General features: G+C 49.9%; 1 protein-coding gene across 1 annotated transcript; it reads right to left on the bottom strand.

The window, feature by feature from the left end:
* Positions 1–818: 818 nt before the first annotated feature.
* CFAP251 (cilia and flagella associated protein 251) lies at positions 819–17,827 on the bottom strand. The gene is made up of 22 exons (XM_057377791.1): positions 17,765–17,827; positions 17,517–17,595; positions 17,290–17,390; positions 17,015–17,155; positions 16,732–16,841; positions 16,155–16,263; positions 15,638–15,718; positions 15,211–15,288; positions 14,740–14,784; positions 14,225–14,442; positions 13,568–13,741; positions 11,389–11,636; positions 11,152–11,300; positions 10,183–10,356; positions 9,778–9,962; positions 9,189–9,303; positions 8,849–9,012; positions 6,778–6,868; positions 6,432–6,575; positions 4,147–4,375; positions 2,858–2,959; positions 819–1,981 (listed from the first exon to the last, which is right to left on the bottom strand). The coding sequence occupies exons 1-22, from the start codon at positions 17,813–17,815 to the stop codon at positions 1,854–1,856; spliced, it is 2,916 nt and encodes a 971-aa protein (XP_057233774.1). The 5' UTR covers positions 17,816–17,827; the 3' UTR covers positions 819–1,853.
* Between the last annotated feature and the right edge of the window lie 735 nt (positions 17,828–18,562).

The following is an 18,562-nucleotide window of genomic DNA, read 5'->3' as shown; positions in this document are numbered from 1 at the left end:
CCCGCGCTCCGCGCACGCGCGGGGCTCGCGGGGAGGGGAGGGGCGGCCGCCGTGAGGGGACGGCGGGTGGCGGGAAGAGCGGTGGGGTCGTGAGGGGAATCGCGGGGTGTCGGACCCCCGGGTGGCTGTCGGGGCTGAGGGGACGCAGCGAGCCGCCCCCGGCGGGGACCTGCGGAGGAGGAACAGGGCGGGAAGGAGCCCGCAACGAGGAGAGTCTGAAGGCGGCCGCCGGCCCCTCACGCGTGGCTTGCAGATTTCCCATCGCTGGTTTTCCTCAACYGTGTTGCCTGGAGCGAGCACAAGTCCTCAAGTCAGTGTTCTTTTCCCACCTCCACCGTGCTMAGGCCGTAAGTTRCCCCACAGTGAAAAAGTTTTACCGATTTCAGCTCGCCTCAACTCGGTTGATTTAAAGCTGCCCAGGGAGGTGGTAGAAYCACYRAGCCTGGAGGTGTTTAGGGAAAACCTGGATGTGGCACTTGGTCCATGGTTTAGYTGACAAGGTGGTKACTGGTCARGGGTTGGACTCAATGGTCTGAGAGMTCTTTTCCAACCAAATCGATTCTCGTGATTCTGTGATAAACCAATGCAGTCTAGCACTAGCAAGAGCATGATTACGTTCTACCACAAAGCAAAATTCAGTCCTAAAATTCAGGGCTTTTATAAACCTCAAAGCACTTTACATRGAGATGATACCTAYTTTTGTGCAGGGCAGGGACAGACACCCATCCCACCCTTGCACCAGTTCCAGTGATGGACCTTGAACAGGGGATGGACGATGTAGTCCCGTGGTTAACAGGAAGCATAAATCCATAATTAGCAGATTTTGATWCTTTTTCCCAGTGGTTATAAAGTTTCTCAGCTGCTCTAAATAATTCCAGTAATATCCATGGAATTGGGCTGCTTTTGAGCAGTGGAGACTCATCTCGGACATATCCATGGAAGTACATGAACATAAAGGTAAATGAATTACATGGGAGGTGATGCTCTGCAGGAAATTTGTCACAGACCTGCGAGYTCTGGTGTGGTACTGCTGGACTGCTTCATTAACTTCTCCCTAATGCACACCTTGCTGCTCGTGCTAATTGTACAATCACAGATGCTCTGAGTACACAACAGCGATCTCTGTTTAAAAAACATTGCTTCTGAAAGGAAWGCTTCTTAAGGGCCTACATTATTATTCAAATTGATGCCGAGGATGATGTAAAGAAGGAAGCTGTTCAACAGCACTTCACTGATCTTTCTACAGCAACTTGTATCAGTCTCATTATGCTGTTTATACACACACAGTGCGATGCCGTCCCATTGGTATTACACTGCTAATTGGAATTACTACCTTCAGAAAGAAAAAGTCATTTTAAAGGCCAAAAGAGAAACGTGGTTTCAATGTATACCACAGCATTTCCTTCTTTACCGAGGTCCATTGGATTTATAATTACAAATCCATTCTAACCTGTCAAAGCATTTATCAATGTATTTAATCAATGCAATGTTCTTACATTGCTCTTTTGCTGTCAGGTTTCACAAATTAATACTGTCTTAGCATAATGAAAATAGACTGCATCTGGCATAAACCCACCTGAAATGACTTCTAGGAAGGYTCCAGCCAAGGATGGTGTGGCCACCTGCTCATTCTTTCCAGAAAGTGTTTCCCTACTTAGGTGTGAAATTACAGGTTTGTGGCATGTGCCAAACTGGGGCTTTATTCTAGAGTCTGACTGAAATAACAGCTATGTAAGCTTTACTTTGTAATAAACACAAGCCATAAATTTTGCAGATATTTGAGGGGAGAGGATCCTGGAAAGTAGGAACAAACAGAAAATCTTGTGGTAGCTATGATTCCAAGCCTTTGTAGATCAAAGATTCTTCTCTTTCCTTCTGTTCCTTTTTTTTGGTTTGGCAGTAGGTAAGCCAAGAATGTCTGCAACAAATTTCTCTGCTGTGATTTTTTCTGGAATTTCTTCTTCAGTCAAAACTGCTGCACCTGGAGAGCAGTAACAACACCACAAAACACASAGAAGCAATGTAAAAATGGCTTTCCAGTAAAATTTATAAGCAGCAATAAATGAGTAGAAGGTTTTTAAAGATGTACAAAGGGATCATGACAAAGTGATGGTTTACCAGCTTGATACTTTATGTGTTTACATCAGGGATTAATCCTGTCAAATCTRTGTGTCTCACCTTGCAGCAGGTCCCTGCCTCAGAGGAGTCATGGGACAGCTTTTACACTGGGCCGATTTGATATGATTTAGGATCCTGAGGGATCCAGGGATTTCAAAGTTGCTCTGCAGCACCAGGCAGTTCCCTTTGGGAGCAGCACCTTTGCTGTGTGCAGCTCATTGCCAGTGACCCTAAACAGATGCTGTTCCAAACTGGTGGGGACTGGGACATGAATTGTACAAAAATGCAGTTCCAATTACAATGGTCAATTAAATACAGCCGCTTGACTTAAATCAATGCTATAATTTGCTGTTCCAGACTGGTGTGGACTGGGACATAAATTGCAGACAAATGTGGTCGTTACCAACAGCTCTGTTAGAATGGGCACTGCGGCCTGGGTAAAACCAGCACTGGGATTTCCCTGTGTGTTTCTAATTTCAGTTCCAGCCTGCAGATGAACAGCAGTGTAATCTTGTCAGGTCCCAGTTATAGTTCATTGTCCATTTATTTTTAGATACACCCATGCAATTGCTGCGTGGATGAAGGACAGTCTGTAGCTCTGTGACTATTTTTGCAATCCCATCTGAGCAGTTTTGACAGCTCTTGGCCTAACAGGGTAAATGGGTTAGAAATTTCAATTATTCCATTCGAGAATTGAAACAGTCCTACTTCTGTGCTGTGTGGAATGCTAATCCTGTACCTGTGGGRTCGCAGGTGTCCGGTTCAGATCCTTCTTCCTCGGGTGTCCTGCCCAGCAGGGTGGTCAGACACTGGGCCAGCTCATCCTCTGTCATCCGCTCTCCTGTACACAACAGAGCAACACCAGCCCGTGGGTTATGGGGTCAAGAGCACAAAAATTCAAAARCAACTCAAATTAAAACAGTGCATGAATTAAACAGGACAGTTCAAAAGAAGATCTGGCTTCTCTGASACAGGGACACTCACACTGCCAATTGAAACACATGATCCCAACACAGGAAAATGTTGGTCCTAAGGAAAATTGCTCTTCCCTATAGCATTTTGGGGAAAAATGTCAAAAGGGAGAAATTCTGATGTGGCCAGCTCTTCAAGCTACATTGCAGTTGCAGGKGCTTGAGCTTCTATTCCCACTGGAGAATTCCCTGCACAGACCACAGTTCATGTAGCCATTTTCACACAGAGGAGAAAGAGGAAGGTGGAGAAAAGTCTTGATTTAGTRTCTTGAACTAACATGGACATAGCACTTGTTCCCAGTTAGTGGTTGGCTCATGCCCTGGAGCATGAGGTTATAGATCTGTTATGAAACTCTTCTGTCTGACGTACCTATTTATGGATGTTCACACCATCCGTATAAATAGCTAACCTTTCTCACGCTGGTTGAATCCTTGGTTTCCAAGGATCTTTGTGGSAAGGAGCCTTGCCAGGTGATGTACTGAGTAAACCAGCATTTTCCTTTACCTGTTTTAATGCTCATACACTTTTACACCACAAGTAAGACAGCAGAAGTTTGTTATTAACACTTTATAGCACTGGCCACGAGCATATTAATACACACGTTTACGGTGTTCTCCCTGATTCAGCCTAACTAAACCATCCCATTTTTTCAGTCCTTTATACRGATTCAGCCCTGGACTGACCAATTTCATTCCTCCTTTCTTGTCTCCCTTTTATCAGTTTTATACTACTTTTCCAGAGCCTGTGTGACTGGAAGAGAGAACAGCAATTCAGATAAGGGCACACTGGGAAAAGCATACATTTTGCCAAGATCCATACTTATCATTTAATAGCCAAGATACCTCAGGCCATCAGAGATTTCCAGAGCAGTAAAAGAAGCACAGCTGGGACAAGACATGATTATTCAATTTAAAATCTTGATGCAGGTGGCTCCTCACGCCTGCCCTGGTTACCAGACTATCATTCCAGAATAATTTTTTGCTGCAGTGAAAAAGTTCTGAAATTGCAGGCAGAACTAGCAAGCATAAAACTGATATTAGAAACAAAATAACTCACCTCTGCACTGAAGCAGTGACAGGAAGTCTCCTATATCAATAACTTTGTCTCCCTTCTTGTTATCATATCCAAGAACCTGAAATGCTTCTTGTATGGTTTTCATTGACAAGCCAAGTGCAGGTCGATGATTTAGGTAAAGTTTGATAAAATCCCCTAAATTGATTTTTGTTTCTTCTTCTCCAGTATCTTCATACTTGCTGAATTTTACTTCATTTATCATTTCTTCAATCTAAAGAWCAAGACAAGGCATATTGTTACATGTTTTATTTTGAAGATCACTGGGCCAGTTTCTGATCCCATGAATGCCAGCGTCCCCTAACTATGTATGTGTTCGTACCAGGGATGCCATGAGTACATCCCAGTGGAAAACTGCACTCAGCAGCTGAGGRTGGGCATGGCCAAGTTACACACCTGCTGACATGACAATAATAAGTAAAGTTGTGGGTTACACAGTCATTTGGGATTTCCTCTCTTGTGACAGGCMCTCGGTGACCCTGCAGCTGTTACCGGCACCTTCGGCACAGCTGTGTCTYCACKCTGGGACAGTGGGCAGGCAAACCACAAACCAGTAAACAMACCATCCTTGCTCTGGAAGCACMCACGTGAGGGTCCTGACAYAGAACCAGGCTGCACRCCCTGGCTGGCATAAGAAATCTTAYCTTCTCCTGCTCTGACCCCTGTATGGGGTGGTTCTGCTGCTGCACCAGCCTAAAATCCAAAATGTGTTCAGTGAGGCTGATAGCCTGCACTGCTGGATCTCTCACTCTCCTCTGGGACAGCAGGCAAGCACTGGCTGTGCTGGATACCAGTGGTTTTCATGAAGTCTGGTGCTGTGAGTCAGCCCAGTTGGCAGCTGTGCAGATGTGTGTCCAAAAGGCAGCATCTGCTCCATACTGTCATTGTACTCACAACCCCTTCAGAGATACACGGGCAGCAGAGAGATGCTGGGAGAATTCCCTGTGCCAACACGTACCAAGCCTGCTGCTCCCCAGGAAGGGAAGCTGATGCAAGATCTCCCTGGGGAGGACTTTGCATTCAGCCTTGGGCCTTTGTCCTTGTGTCACAAGTTTTTCCACTGAATTAAGCCCGGGGAAGAGGGAAATCTCAGCCTTATATTTCTCCTGTAACAAATGTCACACCAAGCAAGAACAGTCATTTTCACTTGGCTCTGGCTGATCTGGGATTAGGTTTTATATCAACCCCACTGAACTACAGGAGAAAAACACCAATTCCCAAAAGCTTTGCTAGTCAGCCCAAGTTGCCTTTTCTCCCTCCTGCTCTTCTTTTATTARAACACTCTAGAGAGAGATGAACCTTCTCTCTGGATTTATTACAATCCTACTGATTGTAGGTTGGCTGTTTTCACAACAGCTCAGCAACTCTGTTTCCGTGCCKGAAATGCTGTTTATATTTTAACTTGGGAAAGTGTGGGGCATTATCAGTTATTCTTCCAGAAACATTTCTCAAGGGAATATGTTCTCTGTGTCCCCAAGAGGCAAAAATGTAATAACCCAAGGAAAACTCTAACACAGCATGAAGAGATAACACCTCTACTTGATGCCAGGGCTAAGCAGTTATTGTGGGGGCCCCAAAGCGAGGCAGTTTGGTGGTGGCTCCGGCAAAAGGGAGCCAGAGTCTCTGTCTCCCATCTGGCAGAGCATCCTGGGCAGATGGGGTGGCACAGATTCTCAGCACTGCCTCAGCAGCCTGTGGGTTCCTGTGTCATGGCAGAGACGAGCACAACCTCCCCCGCAGAAAGACCGGGGGAGCGCAGTGATGCACGGCCCCCCCTTGGGAGAAGCCCTCCTGCTGTGATGGGCTGGAGCTGGTGCACAGAGGCCGTTATTCAAATCCCTTTGCTTCGGATTCAGTCATGCCAGGTTACACATTACAAATGACGTTTGTATACAGTACAAACTGCCTTGGAGAAAGCCACACAGAGGGCAAGAAGCAGCACCCCTATGAAATCAGTTCTCTCTGCTGTGAAATTTTGACCCTGAGGTTGCCTTGTCGAACATCTCTGAGCCGTCAGACTCCAGATTTGCTCAGCYTTCCCCTGCAGTTGCCCAACTTTCTAGCAAGGAAACTTTTCGAGGAATTTGCTGCCAGATTCTGACCACTGCTATATTGATGCAGACCAGATAAAATATGTTGAAACAAATGTTGAAACAGCAAATACACCCCAGAGCCATCCAGCACAACAACTGGCCCTTGGAACACTTGGGAAGTGCAATCATTCTTGCTCTTTCTTCTTTTAATAACAACAATCAAAACAGCTGACCAACCTCTTCCTCGGATGGATAAAATCCTATTGCTCTCATCACAGAAGGAATTTCCTCCAAGGGAATATGTGTTGACACCTGTCTGTTCTCCATTGTATCGATACCTTGGCGGCACAGCTGTACATAGTAAAAATAGTTCTCCAGTTCCTGCCAGGGATTCAAACAAACACTGCAAATTTCAGTTACCAACAGGCGTGGAAGATAAGACTTCTTTTAGAGTTTGCTAACAGGCATATCAATGAGATTGCTGTTACAGGCGAGCTGGACAAAACATAAAGAAATGTCAGGCCTGTATAAATTAAACTCCAACCAGATGTGGCCAGACAGTGTTCACGGGGAGCATAATTACCCTGAAGAATTCGCCTTCTCTGCCACCATCCAGGAGGCTGTAGAATGGGATCAAGTCCTCCCCACCCAGGAAAGCAGCAGCATCCAAGGCACTGGCAGAATTGGAGAGAAAAGAAGGCACCGGAAGGGTTCATGTGAGGAGAGCTTTCACAGCTCCTTTTCTAGTCATTTTTCACAGACACTTTCAATAAATAAAATCGCTGGGCCTCAGAATTCAGGGAAGAAAAGCACTGCCTTGAACCCTGTGCTATTTTATCATCAGCTGCACTTCTACAGCATATTTCATACCCAGGTTTTACATACAATAGCACAGTGTGGGAATTAATTATTACTGAATGGTTCTCTTGTTTAGTGGAATGAGTACAGGGCTGGGAGCCAGGAGCTTTTYCATGGACTTGAACTTGGTGTCTGGCATTTGGCTTTTCTGCTTCCTTATAGAGACATTGAGGGAGATGAATTAGCTAGATCAGCATTTTGAACATGCAGARAAGGCTGGGGCTTGGTGTTTGCAGTAAACCACACAAACCTAAGCTCCCTGTTCCTTGACCTAACACATTTTTCCCCAATAACTCAGCGCAATCCATTACCCGACTTCCTCCACCGTGGCGGGTGACKGAGTCGCAGGTGCAGTTTGCATTAAACTGAAAGCGCCTGAGTAGCCACCTCTTTGTTTCAATTTCATAGGCAGTTGGAGCCAAAAGAATCCCTTTGGCTTGTGCAGATGTAAAAAGAAACCAAGCCTGGAAGTGCAATCATGGCATAGCACTGCCACATAATACCCCATGCCTGGCAGCGAGGCTGCAGCTTTCACACACACCTCTGTAGTGCTGCTTCCACTGGGGTTTTTTTGCAAGCTTCATGCTTTTTTCATAATTAAGTTATTTGGGTATTAAACACAGTGGAGATGCACAAGATGCCAGAAGCAGCAATAAAATGATAATTAGCTCATCAAGAACTTCACTCCAAAAACAAATTACATAGAAATTCAATGTTGCCTGGACTCTGGCCAACCATTATAAAGAAGGATCATTTATATTCTATTGCCTTCCTTAAAATGTCGCTTATCCTGACCCCCGACTGTTTAAGCCACACAAAGTGGAAAAGAAAATAAATAAACCCGTTGCTTTTCCACCCAGGTTTCCTTTGTTCTGGCACATGAAGGTGAGCTTGCTTGGCACCCCTTGGGCTTTCCTCAGAGCAAATGGTGCCTGCAAAAAGTGTTCCTTGCAGGACCASCACACGTGTTAACCACAAAGCCTTGGTCCTAGGAACGTGAGGGGCAGGGGTGTTTCATAGGTGCACACCAAAAGGCAAACATAGGAGCGAGGGCTAAAAGCCAGCTCCTATGGAGTTATTTCCTAGAAACCAGGAGGTGTGCTCTGTGCACGTCTGCTTTTGTCCTGTCCTGCTTTTGCTGTGTTACCCTCCTGCCACTTGAGAGCATATCTGGCACCAATACCCAAGGGAGCTGGAAGAGGGAAACCTGCAGAGAACGGTGTAACAAACCTGGCAGGGTTCTTCGCTGATGCTCTGAGCCAGAGCCTGGAGATCCTCCTTCCTTAAARCAGCCTCTGCTCTTCCAGCCACCCCATTTATTGCAGTCCATTTATTCATGTAAGCAAAGCTTTATAGGATTAAGGTGGCTTGTCCTAAATCCAGCCTTCAAATGCTGTGGGGATTCCCCAGCAAATTCCTATCCCATTTGGGGAGCACACTTTTGTATCAGCCCCATGTGCTATTCCCACAGCCAGTGCTGCTCCWCTGGTCCCTGCCTAACCCCAATAATCTCCTGTCACACTGGCCAGGCCCTCAAGCACCACAAAATCCTCTGCCCAACTTCTTACCATTTGGGCACCGTTTCCCAGACTGGAGTATTTTGTAGGCACTATGGCCACCCCAGTGAGGTTTGCTGGCTTAATCCCTCCTACATAGAGAGGGGAACAAAACCCCCCACAAATGTGTCCCTCCTGTTTCAGTTGCCACCCCACTGATCTGCTTGGGGCCCAATGTGTTGACCAAGCAGCTGTGGAAAGCAGGAACAAGATTCCTTTCCCTTTCCTGCCATAACTCACATTAGGTTGATCTTCCATTTCATAAAAGTACGGTCGCTCCCCCCAGCTGTAAAGATGTAACGCCCGTCATGGGAGATGGCAAAGTCAGAGGCACCATCMGGGTGGCAAATGAAGGCTGAGGACTTGTGGGGGTTGCCATCGACAGGCAGCATCTGCAAGCCCACCTGTAARGGAAGAGGGAACCTGGGAGGGCTGGGGGTCCCACTGGGGCAGTGCCACAGCCCCTCCCCAGGAGCTCACTCAGCTCTCAGGCAGGACCAGCCTACACACGGTTTCATCTCCCAGGAAATCSCCAAGGGATCACCAGCTCTTGTCCAGCTGGGCAGGTGGGGCTCCATACCTTGTCCTTTGTAATGTATACCAGGTAGTGTTGCTTGGGGTCCGCAGAGCTGGTCCTAGGAAGGACTTGTATCTTCTCCAAGGGGGAGCCATAGGTTGGTCCCAAAACGGTCTTTCTAAAGGCAAACAACGTATTTATCCACCCTAAGCCACYCAAAACCTTTTTTCCCTCTGAACAGCTGTTGTGTGGAAGAATGGATAGATATGGGAGGTGTGCAGAGGACAGGACAGGACTAGCTAGAAGGGACTACACTGGGGCTCAGAAATGAATTCACCCCTCAAGGATTATTATGTTTTGCTCATGTGAACTCTGGTCTCTTTATGTGATGTTTGACTGCTACATCTCAAGTCCAATGTGCTGAGCAGACCAAGACCCACTCACAGCCACAATCTTACTAATGACACATTAGTGAACAGCAGAGTGGACATAAGAATGAAGTGACCTGAGGGCTCCAGAATCATCCCAAGATCTGAATCACTGATGGACAGTCACATGYTCGTGGGAGAGAGTATGGTGGTCATTAGACCAGGGAGAACACAGAGTCAGAGGGATGCTCCCAGGCAATGGCAGGCCTGGATCAATCCTCTACCTGCACATTTTGGTCGTTGTGTTGTAGAGCTTCATTTTGTAGTAGTTGTTAGCAGTGAGGAAAAAGGACTCGGTGCTGAGCTTTGGGTACCAGGCCAAGCACAGGGGCACTGCATCCTGCTCCAGCCTGTCCCTATGTGTGACCACCAAGTGGTCCTTGATGCTGCTCTTCAGGTCATATTCAACCTGGAGGGAAGACAAGGAAACAGAGCAACTCCCCTGCAGTCTGCCAGTAGTATCCTGGACCTTGTGGATTCACTGGATTTGCATCTCCTGGAGAAGCCACAATAGGAGAGCCTCAGCCCCAAAACCAGGCTGAGAAACAACCCCCAGCAATGGAGCTTGTCCAGTCCCATTCCTTTAACCACAAATCCTCACTGTCCTTTAAACTTTTGCATCAACCCACCAGCTGCCGGTCCTCCCCGAGGCTCAGGAGCCTGGGTTCATTGCTGTCTGAATGGACCCCAAAGAGGATGTTCCGGATGGGTTTGTAGTGGGATTCCAGTCCTGCCAGGTGTTCCCAGCATTTGCTCCCATTCTGCAGGACTTTCCTGTAAACAGTCACTGTGTATTTCTCATCCTGGAACAAAAGCACAAAGGTCAATGAACTACAATGCCCACACACATCCCCTGCTTGGCAGTGGGTTACTTGTGTGCCCCCTCAATGCTGTTCTGGAGTCCCACCAGGATGTTTAGAGTCACAGCTAGGATAAAACACTGGGCCTGACGGATTTGGGCTGCTGCTCTCAAGAGCAGCACTGCAGAAATCCACAACCTGGCTGGAGTATCTGAGCCATTCTCTGCCATGTTCATGTGGAAAAAGGGCAGTAAATCAAGTTCTGTGATTCCTCAGAAATCACAAGGAAGAAGCTTCCCACTGCTSTGCCCTGGCACACGTGCAGGAAAGGGAAATCTTTTTCCTTTTACAGATCATCACCAGTCGCTACAACCTCTGAGCCAAACTACTTCAACACTGCCTCACCACTTCTATATYGAGTGTGGGATTGAGGGAGCAGCCCCCTCACAGAGCACCAGCCAGGAGGAAATCCCTGCTCCAAACCCTTCTACAGATGGATGCAGAGCTATGACTTGTCACTAAAGTTAGCGACGGGACTCTGCCAGCAGCTGGTCTGTGGAGCCGCTGTGACTGGTGACGTTTTTACAGAATAATTCTCCAAGACGGGAAAAGCATTTCGGAGTCAGGAAGCCCTAGGGGAGGAACAGCCCTTTGCCCTGCTCRCTCTGCATTTCAGAGTCACCGAGCCCCAGGGGAGGGACAGCCCTCTGCCCTACTCACTCTGTGCCTCCCAAGTCCCTCCAAAAGCTGCACCACGAGCAGCGTGTGTAAATCACCGAGCGGAAAAAACAAGCTTACAGCAGTTGCGAGGTACTTGGAATCGTGAGAGAAGCTAATGTGAGTCACGGGACCTTGCGAGAACTGGAATTCCTCACAGATGGACTGAAGGGAAATTGCATCAAGGATGTGAACGCTTCCATCAGTAAATCCAGCGGCCAGAAAATAACCTGGAAAGCAGACCAGAAACCTCTCGTGACACCATTGCTCATCCCAGGGAGGCCAGTGCTGGCCAGTGCAGTCACAGGGCTGGGATACCTTCAGGATCATAGCATAAGCACTGGATGCCGATCTCAAGGAATATCCTGCTAACGAGGTACTTGGTCTCCTTGTAGTCCCACACCTTCAGTAGCCCACAGTGACTCCCGACAGCCACAAATGGCTCCTGTGGGTGACAGGCAATGGCATTCACTGCTTTCTTCGGCTCTTCCAAGAGTCTTTCAAAGTTTGTGCTGTCTGTTGCAACGTGGAACATGGTTGCATCAGAGGTTGAAAGGATAAAGTTCCTGTTTAATGTGAGAGAAACAAAATTCGATGAATCAGACAAACTGGCTCATGTCCCTCCGAGCTACATGACACATCAGTCTCTTTTTGGCAATATAGTTGGACAATCACCTATATTTTGTGATATGCAATATGCAAACACTCCTTGACCTGGGAGGCAAGTGGCACTTTGTATTCATGACCTGGTAAATGGCCACGGGAAGGCACTGGAGCCAGTTCCATTTTCTACTCGGCTGGACAAGCCAGAAAATGAATGACATCTGGGGAGCTGCTGCCATTTGCAAGTCACTGGTGCGTGAGATGGACAAACGAGCAATTGAAGACACCCTGAATGGTCTTTTCGTGTGTCTCCACACCACCTTTGTCAGTGGCTCTATGCTGACCACACTGCCACGGCCAAGAGCAGAGGGCAGTTTCGGTTCCCATCTGCTCACTCGGCCACACTGACCAGTGCAGTGAGAGGTCTCACCGTGTGATTGGTGATGTGTGAAGCAGACAGCTGGATAATTATTCACAATGCAGCACAAACATGTATCGTTTCAGTCTGCCTGAGGAGTGAGAGTCTGGACCCAATAAAAGGGGAATAGAGGATCACACAGAAATCCCAGACTGGTTTGGGTCCTCTTTAAGGAAGGGACCTTAAAGATCATCTTGTTTCAGCACCTTCTACTAGACCAGGTTACTCCAAGCCATGTCCAACCTGRCCTTGATCAGTTCCAGGGATGGGGCATCCACAGCTTTTCTGGGCAACTTATGCCAGGTTATCACCACCCTCACCATGAGGAATTTCTTCTTATATCCCATCTAATGCTGCTCTTTGTCAATTTTAAGCCATTCCCTTGTTCTGTCCCTCATCCACACCCTCGTCCAAAGTCCCTTTCCAGCTGTTTTGGAGCCCTTGAGGCACTGGAAGGTGCTGTAAGGTCTCSYTGGAGCCTTCCCCAGGCTGAGTCTGGGAGCTGCACTGACAGACGTGGCTACACGAGTGGGGAAGCACAAACTCTTTGCCAGCTGTTCCATCACAGCCATCASTGATGGAACATTCAGTTTATGCACATCTGGCCCAGGCACTGATGGGCTCTGCACCTCTTGCATGCCTTAGCTGGGCCCTTCAGCCATTCCTAATCCTGTCAGCCTCYGGGATCTCAGGCTTCCCCCTTTGTTTTTCTGCCTTTTCTTTCAGAGCAGCTGCAAGTAGCAGGAGCTGCAGCAGCAACCAAGGAAGGGGGACGAGACAACAGAGACCAACAGGGAAACCAAACCATCCCCCAGGGCACTGCTCCAGGCTGGAGAGGAATCTGTCCCACATGGCTCTTTGGAAAACGCGTGTGGCTACGAACAGACTTTGCTAGGAAAGCTTGCACAAGAGTGATAGACATATGGCTTGCAGGCTGGATGGAACCACACAGCAGCCTCGCCTGGCCTGCAGACTCCCTATAAATCTTCAGGCATGGCTACATCACACAGAGGGACAGAGAGGGGCTGGGGACCAGTCAGTGGTACAACCCTGCACTGATGCCACGGCCCCGATTAGCTTCCCAAGCCACGAGAAAATCCAACTGGATATAGCCATCCCTGGGAGGGGTTTAAGGGAGGGATTAAGAGGCCCAGTGAGAGCTGGAGGCTCGGCTTTAGCACTGCCTGGTGTGCCAGGTACGTGACAGAGAAGCTGATTATCGCTGTGCCTGCACTAACACCGTGTCTGTGCCAAGGCATCACCTCGAGCTCAGAATTTGGGATGTGCTGGAGCCCACCCACACTCCCTCCCCTGTCCTGCCCAGAAGCCAGGGCACAGGGTTGAAACCTGCTCCAGGCCAGGCAGAAGCTCATGGAGCAGCTCTCACCACCTCCAAGGCTGTCATGGGTGATCTCCCCATCTCTCAGCTGCAAGACAAACACARGAGAAGAACTGGGTTTGTAAAGAGACACTCACCTGGTGATGAAGGGCTGGCTGCTGGCTAGGAAGGTATTGGGATGATCACGAAGGGTTGTGGAGAAGGAGATGGATTGGATGGGACCCACTTTGTCGTAGCTGTAGATGGCGAGGATCCGCAGCTGCCCGTCATAGAATTTAACCTTCCCTGTCACATCACCTGTAACTACACAGCTACAAGGAAGGAGATGTTATTAACTCCCAAATATTTCTTGGAGAGCATCCTTGGGCAGAAGCAAATCTCCTCCCCATTTGTCTGCACAAACACATGAGCAGAGCCCTGCACAGATGTGCAGGAGAAAGTCAGGGCTGAGCAGAARCCAGCGGCTCTGCTGTGACCCTGCCGTGTCCCYGCCGYGTCCCCAAGGCTGTCGCGGCGTTTGGTGGCTGTCTGCTCCCTCTGCCGGCAGCGGCCAGGAGGCTGAGCCACTGAACCACCCCAGCAGAGCTGGCATCGCATTGCCACGGCTTTTCAACCTTATTTCCGCTCCCAGCCAAATCCATTGCTGGAAAATTACTCATAAACCAGCAGCAAGGACTTTTCCTAGTCCTTTCGTGCTGCCAACTGATTTAAAACTCCAACATTATCTCTGTTTCTCCTACAGATGACATGCCCCAGGACTGGACCCACAGCTACTGAAAGGGCTGCCCCRTTACCTCTCCAATGTCTGGAGCACGGTAAGACCCTCCTTCTGCATTGACACCACTTTGGCGGGTATGATTCCATGGGGTTTGGCTGGCAGCTCCTCGGGGAGAGTGCGGGGATCGTCCATGTCCCACACCACCAGCTTCCCGGCCGAGGTGGCCGTCAGAGCTTGGGTGTTGTTAAAATGGAAAACYGACTGGCTGTACTGTCCCACCAGGCACTTGAAGGTCTGTGGAGACAGCAGCCAGGCTGTGTTTTCATCCCAGAGCTGGCTCTGCCCTCCTCAAGCAGAGAGGTTTCTGCTTGGTCTCATGACATTCCCTCCCTGCCCCCAAACAACAAGAGCCCCAGGAGAAGAAGCAATGGGGCATCTTGGGGAGAGAGCCCTGCTTGAGCYCAGGTCCTGACCTGTCTGAGGGGGACAGGCTGGGGACGTGGCCATTGTGCTCAAGGGTATGGGGAGGGACAGTGCTGCTGCCAGGAGGAAAGCCAAGAGGGTGACATGCTGTGTCCCCCCTGTGCTCACCTGGTTGCTCAGGAATGGTGCTCCGTACTGCAAACCAGATTCATCCTGGGGAAAGCAGAGAAAACATCCAGGACAAGAATTTTGGAACGGAGTTCTGCAGTGCCAGTGTGTCCCCTCCCCTCCATCTGGGTTCTGGCCCCACACTGTGGTGACCAAAGCAGGACTCCTGGGGCAAAAAGGCTCCAAGATCTTCCAGAGGGCACAAAACCAGCTCCTTCCTCCTGCTTCTCTTTCAAAAGCTGCTGAATTACACAGGGTCCATGGGAAAGCAGGAGTAGAAGGGAGAGTGAAACTCTGCCCCGACCACTTTGGGATCTGACAAGGGTGGGAAGCAGGGAAGGGTGATGGGGGCAAGGGCAGGGACAGATCTTCAAAGTGTGACCCCAGTTGTGGACAGACACCCAACCTCAGAGCCCCCCATGGCACCTCCTTTCCGGCACCAGAAATGCAACTTCCCACGTCCCTACTTACCCACACATAAAACAGCACCTGCTTTTTGCTGTTGCTGACAAACTCGTGGGGATTCTGAGGRTTAAAAAGGACATAATCCTGAAATTCAAAGGTGAGAATCCCATTAGCACCAAGCCGAGAAATGCTTTCAGCTTATTCTTCCGTACTGGATTTATCCCAAACCACCTCACCAGCTGCACTGGACTGAAAAAAAGAGGACACCCCAGGTCTGTCAGGCATCAGAGGAACAGGGATAACCCTCTGGGGTGCTCTGCTGCATCAGGGTGCTCCAGGGACGGGAGGATCCTGCCTCCCATCCCAAGCTGGCATCTACCAGCAGCCCCGTGTTGGATGGGGGTTTGGGGGCACAGGGGGGAGCAGGATGGAGCTGCCCAGTCCAGCCCAGTCCATTCCAGCCCCTCTGGCCCTCTCAGCTATCATTGCTCACCTGATGCCCAAACTCAGGCCTCAGCTCTGTGAAGCATATGGGTTTCTCTGTGGGCCTAGTCCACCTCCAAACACAAACTTTCTGGAAGAGAAGGAAAAAAAAATCCAAGAAACACTTGTGGCTTTTTGGGAGGTTGGGGGAGCTGGGTGAATCCCATTCCCCACCCACTGCAGGGGATGGTGGGGCCTAMAAGACTGGAGCAGAGTAAAACCCAGCACAGCCTGGCAGCAGAACACTTAATTTCAGGAAATAAYGCTAGAAATTACTTTGATGAAAGTGATGAAGTCAGAAGCTTTTATCCCAAATTAAGATCCATTWTCTCAAATCTGCAGCATTCCCTTTAATGAAATCCAGGTCTGTCTTCTTATGGCTCAGCAAAAACCAACCATCACTCTGCAAATCTGCTCCCCCTTTCTCTGCTCTCCCCATCTGAATTCCCACCTCTTCTGTGCTGCACTGCAAAAAACTTCCAGCTCTCTGTCCTGCAAAGCTCTGAAAGAGGAAATATTCTCTTTACCTGCTCTGTACCAGCACTAATGGTCACCAAATAYTTTGAGTCCTGGGAAATGGCAATGGCACAGACTCCGTCCTCTGGATGGCTCTCGAAGATGGTGTGCACGGGTACCCTACAGAGCAGAGATCTCRTGGGTGCTCCTGGCAGCACAGGGGGTTCAAGGCAGTCACTTGGCAAAATCTGTGGCACAACCCACCCACCCTGGACTGTGTGGAAGGAGGGATGGAGAGAGGGAGGGAGGGAGGCTGCAAACACCATTGCTGCTGCAGGATGGTCCTCAATGTCCCCTCCATCCCTTTCTCCCAAGTGAGTGGTGCTGTGAAACAGCTCCCCAGGATCTTAGAAGATCCTACAGCATGGAGATGTGATATATTTAATGTGGGGGAGCTCAGCCCCATCTCAGTGTCCCTGAGATGGGTGTGGGTGATACAATGAAGGCCTCAGTTTGGTTTTGGTTCCTTTGCTGCTTCTTAATCTGTCCCTGTGTTCTCCCACTTCACTCTGAGCTGAAGCAGGAGTCACTCCTGAGTGATTTACTGCACACAGGGGGTTTCCAAAGAGGAGGTTTCTGGGTGCTTACCCAGAGTAGGAGTCCCACACAATAATCAGAGCATCTGGGCCTTTGTCAGCAGTYGCAACCCAGCGTTTGTCTTCACTCACACACAGGCAAGAGATGACATTGGTGTGGCCCTGGGGGAAGGAAGCAGCAAAGTGCCTTAGAGGCTGTTTCATCCATACCTTTTGTATGGGCTGCTCCTGGTTACAGGTGCCCTCTGAGCACATGGCACCAGCAAAACAGATGGAGGGAGGGAGGGGGTTCAGGAAAAGGGAAGAAAGAGAGAGATGTTTGGCTATGTGCAGACCTGCAAGTGGTACTGCTTGTTCCCCAGGATATCGTGGATGACCACAGTGTGGGAGGAGGCATACAGGAGCACCTCGTCCTCCCCGTCCATCAGGCTGTGCACGGCCAGGCTGCTGTTGTAGCCAAACACCCAAGACAGGTTCTGCAGGGAACAGGCAGTTCCTGGCTCTCAGCAGCTGGGACAAAAAAATGCCACACGAGGTCTKTGGGGTGGTGGAAGAGAGCACTGGGTGCATTGTGGACCATCCTGGTGGCACTGTGCCCGCTGGTACTCACAAGGGGGTGAAGGCTGTTCTCCCTTTTCTTCTGGAACAGCATCCCCGGCGTGGCCCCCCACACCAAGCTGGAGTTACGCTGTGTGTGCTGCTCCCTGTAGCCTGAGAGAGGGAGGGAAATGGCTCCCTTGCACTCAGTGCAGGGGGTCCAGCACCCTCCAGACTGATGTCCCAGCAGTGCCTTCCCCCAGGGTGACCCAGCTCCCAGGGTGTCTGGGACCCCCATACCTAAAGGAGATGAYGGGGGACACCGCGGTGACTCCTCTTGTATTTCTTCTTCCTCCTCATTGGCAGCATCAAGGACATCCTTGAAAAAGGAGAGAGATTTTGGTAAATGCTGGCTCCTGGTCTGGTCTAGACAAACTGCAGTGAGTGGGAATGAACTCCAGCATGTCTCAGATCCCAGGGGCTCTGTTTCCATCAGGATCCGCCCCAGACCCTGTCTCAAGCAGAACGGCCCATGGCACAGTCCTCACCTCCTCARGCTGCACATCCGTCTCCTCAGCCGTCTGTTCGTCCTGAGACATCTCCTCGGGCTGTCTGCTTAGTCCTGCTCTTCCCTCAGTGGGTCACTCCCCTGTAACTTCTCATGGACTATCCATCCACCTTCGCCCTCCTCCCAGGGAGCTGAGGTGTGCAGATGCTCTGAAATACTTCCCCACACACTCCCAGACTCGGCTGCAGTACGACCTAAAATTGGGCACAGCAGGAGGAAAGGGCACCTGTGAAGCTGAAAACTGAGTYCCAGAGCCCCTTCTCAGCTCCAGTAACACTCCTATACTGAACACAAGCGAGCCCAGTTATAGTAATAACCAGCTCCGGTTATTCCAGCCGAGTGCAGGCTCCCTCCCTCGTCTGCCCGCTCACCGCGCCGGGCATGGAAATTTCCCTTTGGATGGGGTTTTGTCATAAGCACAGAGCTGTTCCTGGGCGGCAGCTGGTTCGTCTCCGGCTTCATGGGTCTGGATTTGAGTCAAYACACAAACCTTGTGCACAGAAAACTTTCACGGAAAGGGAAAGAGGCCCTGGGAAAMCCCTCCCCGGGCCCCGGCGGGCGGKACGGAAGCTCGGGAGCGGCCGCCTAGGAATTGCTGTGGTCGCACGGCTCTCACCGGGCTCACAYGGAGCCGTTCCCGAGCCCCCTCCAGGCTTCGGTGCCTTCTGCTGTCCCGAGGGACCCCCCTGGAGACCCTCCCGGGGACCCCCCCCGCTCACCGACACAGCGATCCCCGCGTCTCTTCGCTTCTGCGACCGCCGTTCCCAGGCAACGGCCG

The sequence above is a fragment of the Malurus melanocephalus genome, unplaced genomic scaffold (genome assembly GCF_030028575.1).
Source record: "Malurus melanocephalus ecotype Western Australia unplaced genomic scaffold, MMel_1.1 scaffold_325, whole genome shotgun sequence".
Taxonomy (NCBI): Eukaryota; Metazoa; Chordata; class Aves; order Passeriformes; family Maluridae; genus Malurus; species Malurus melanocephalus.
The sequence above is the reverse complement of the archived record's forward strand: the minus strand, read 5'-3'. Positions and strand labels throughout refer to the sequence as shown.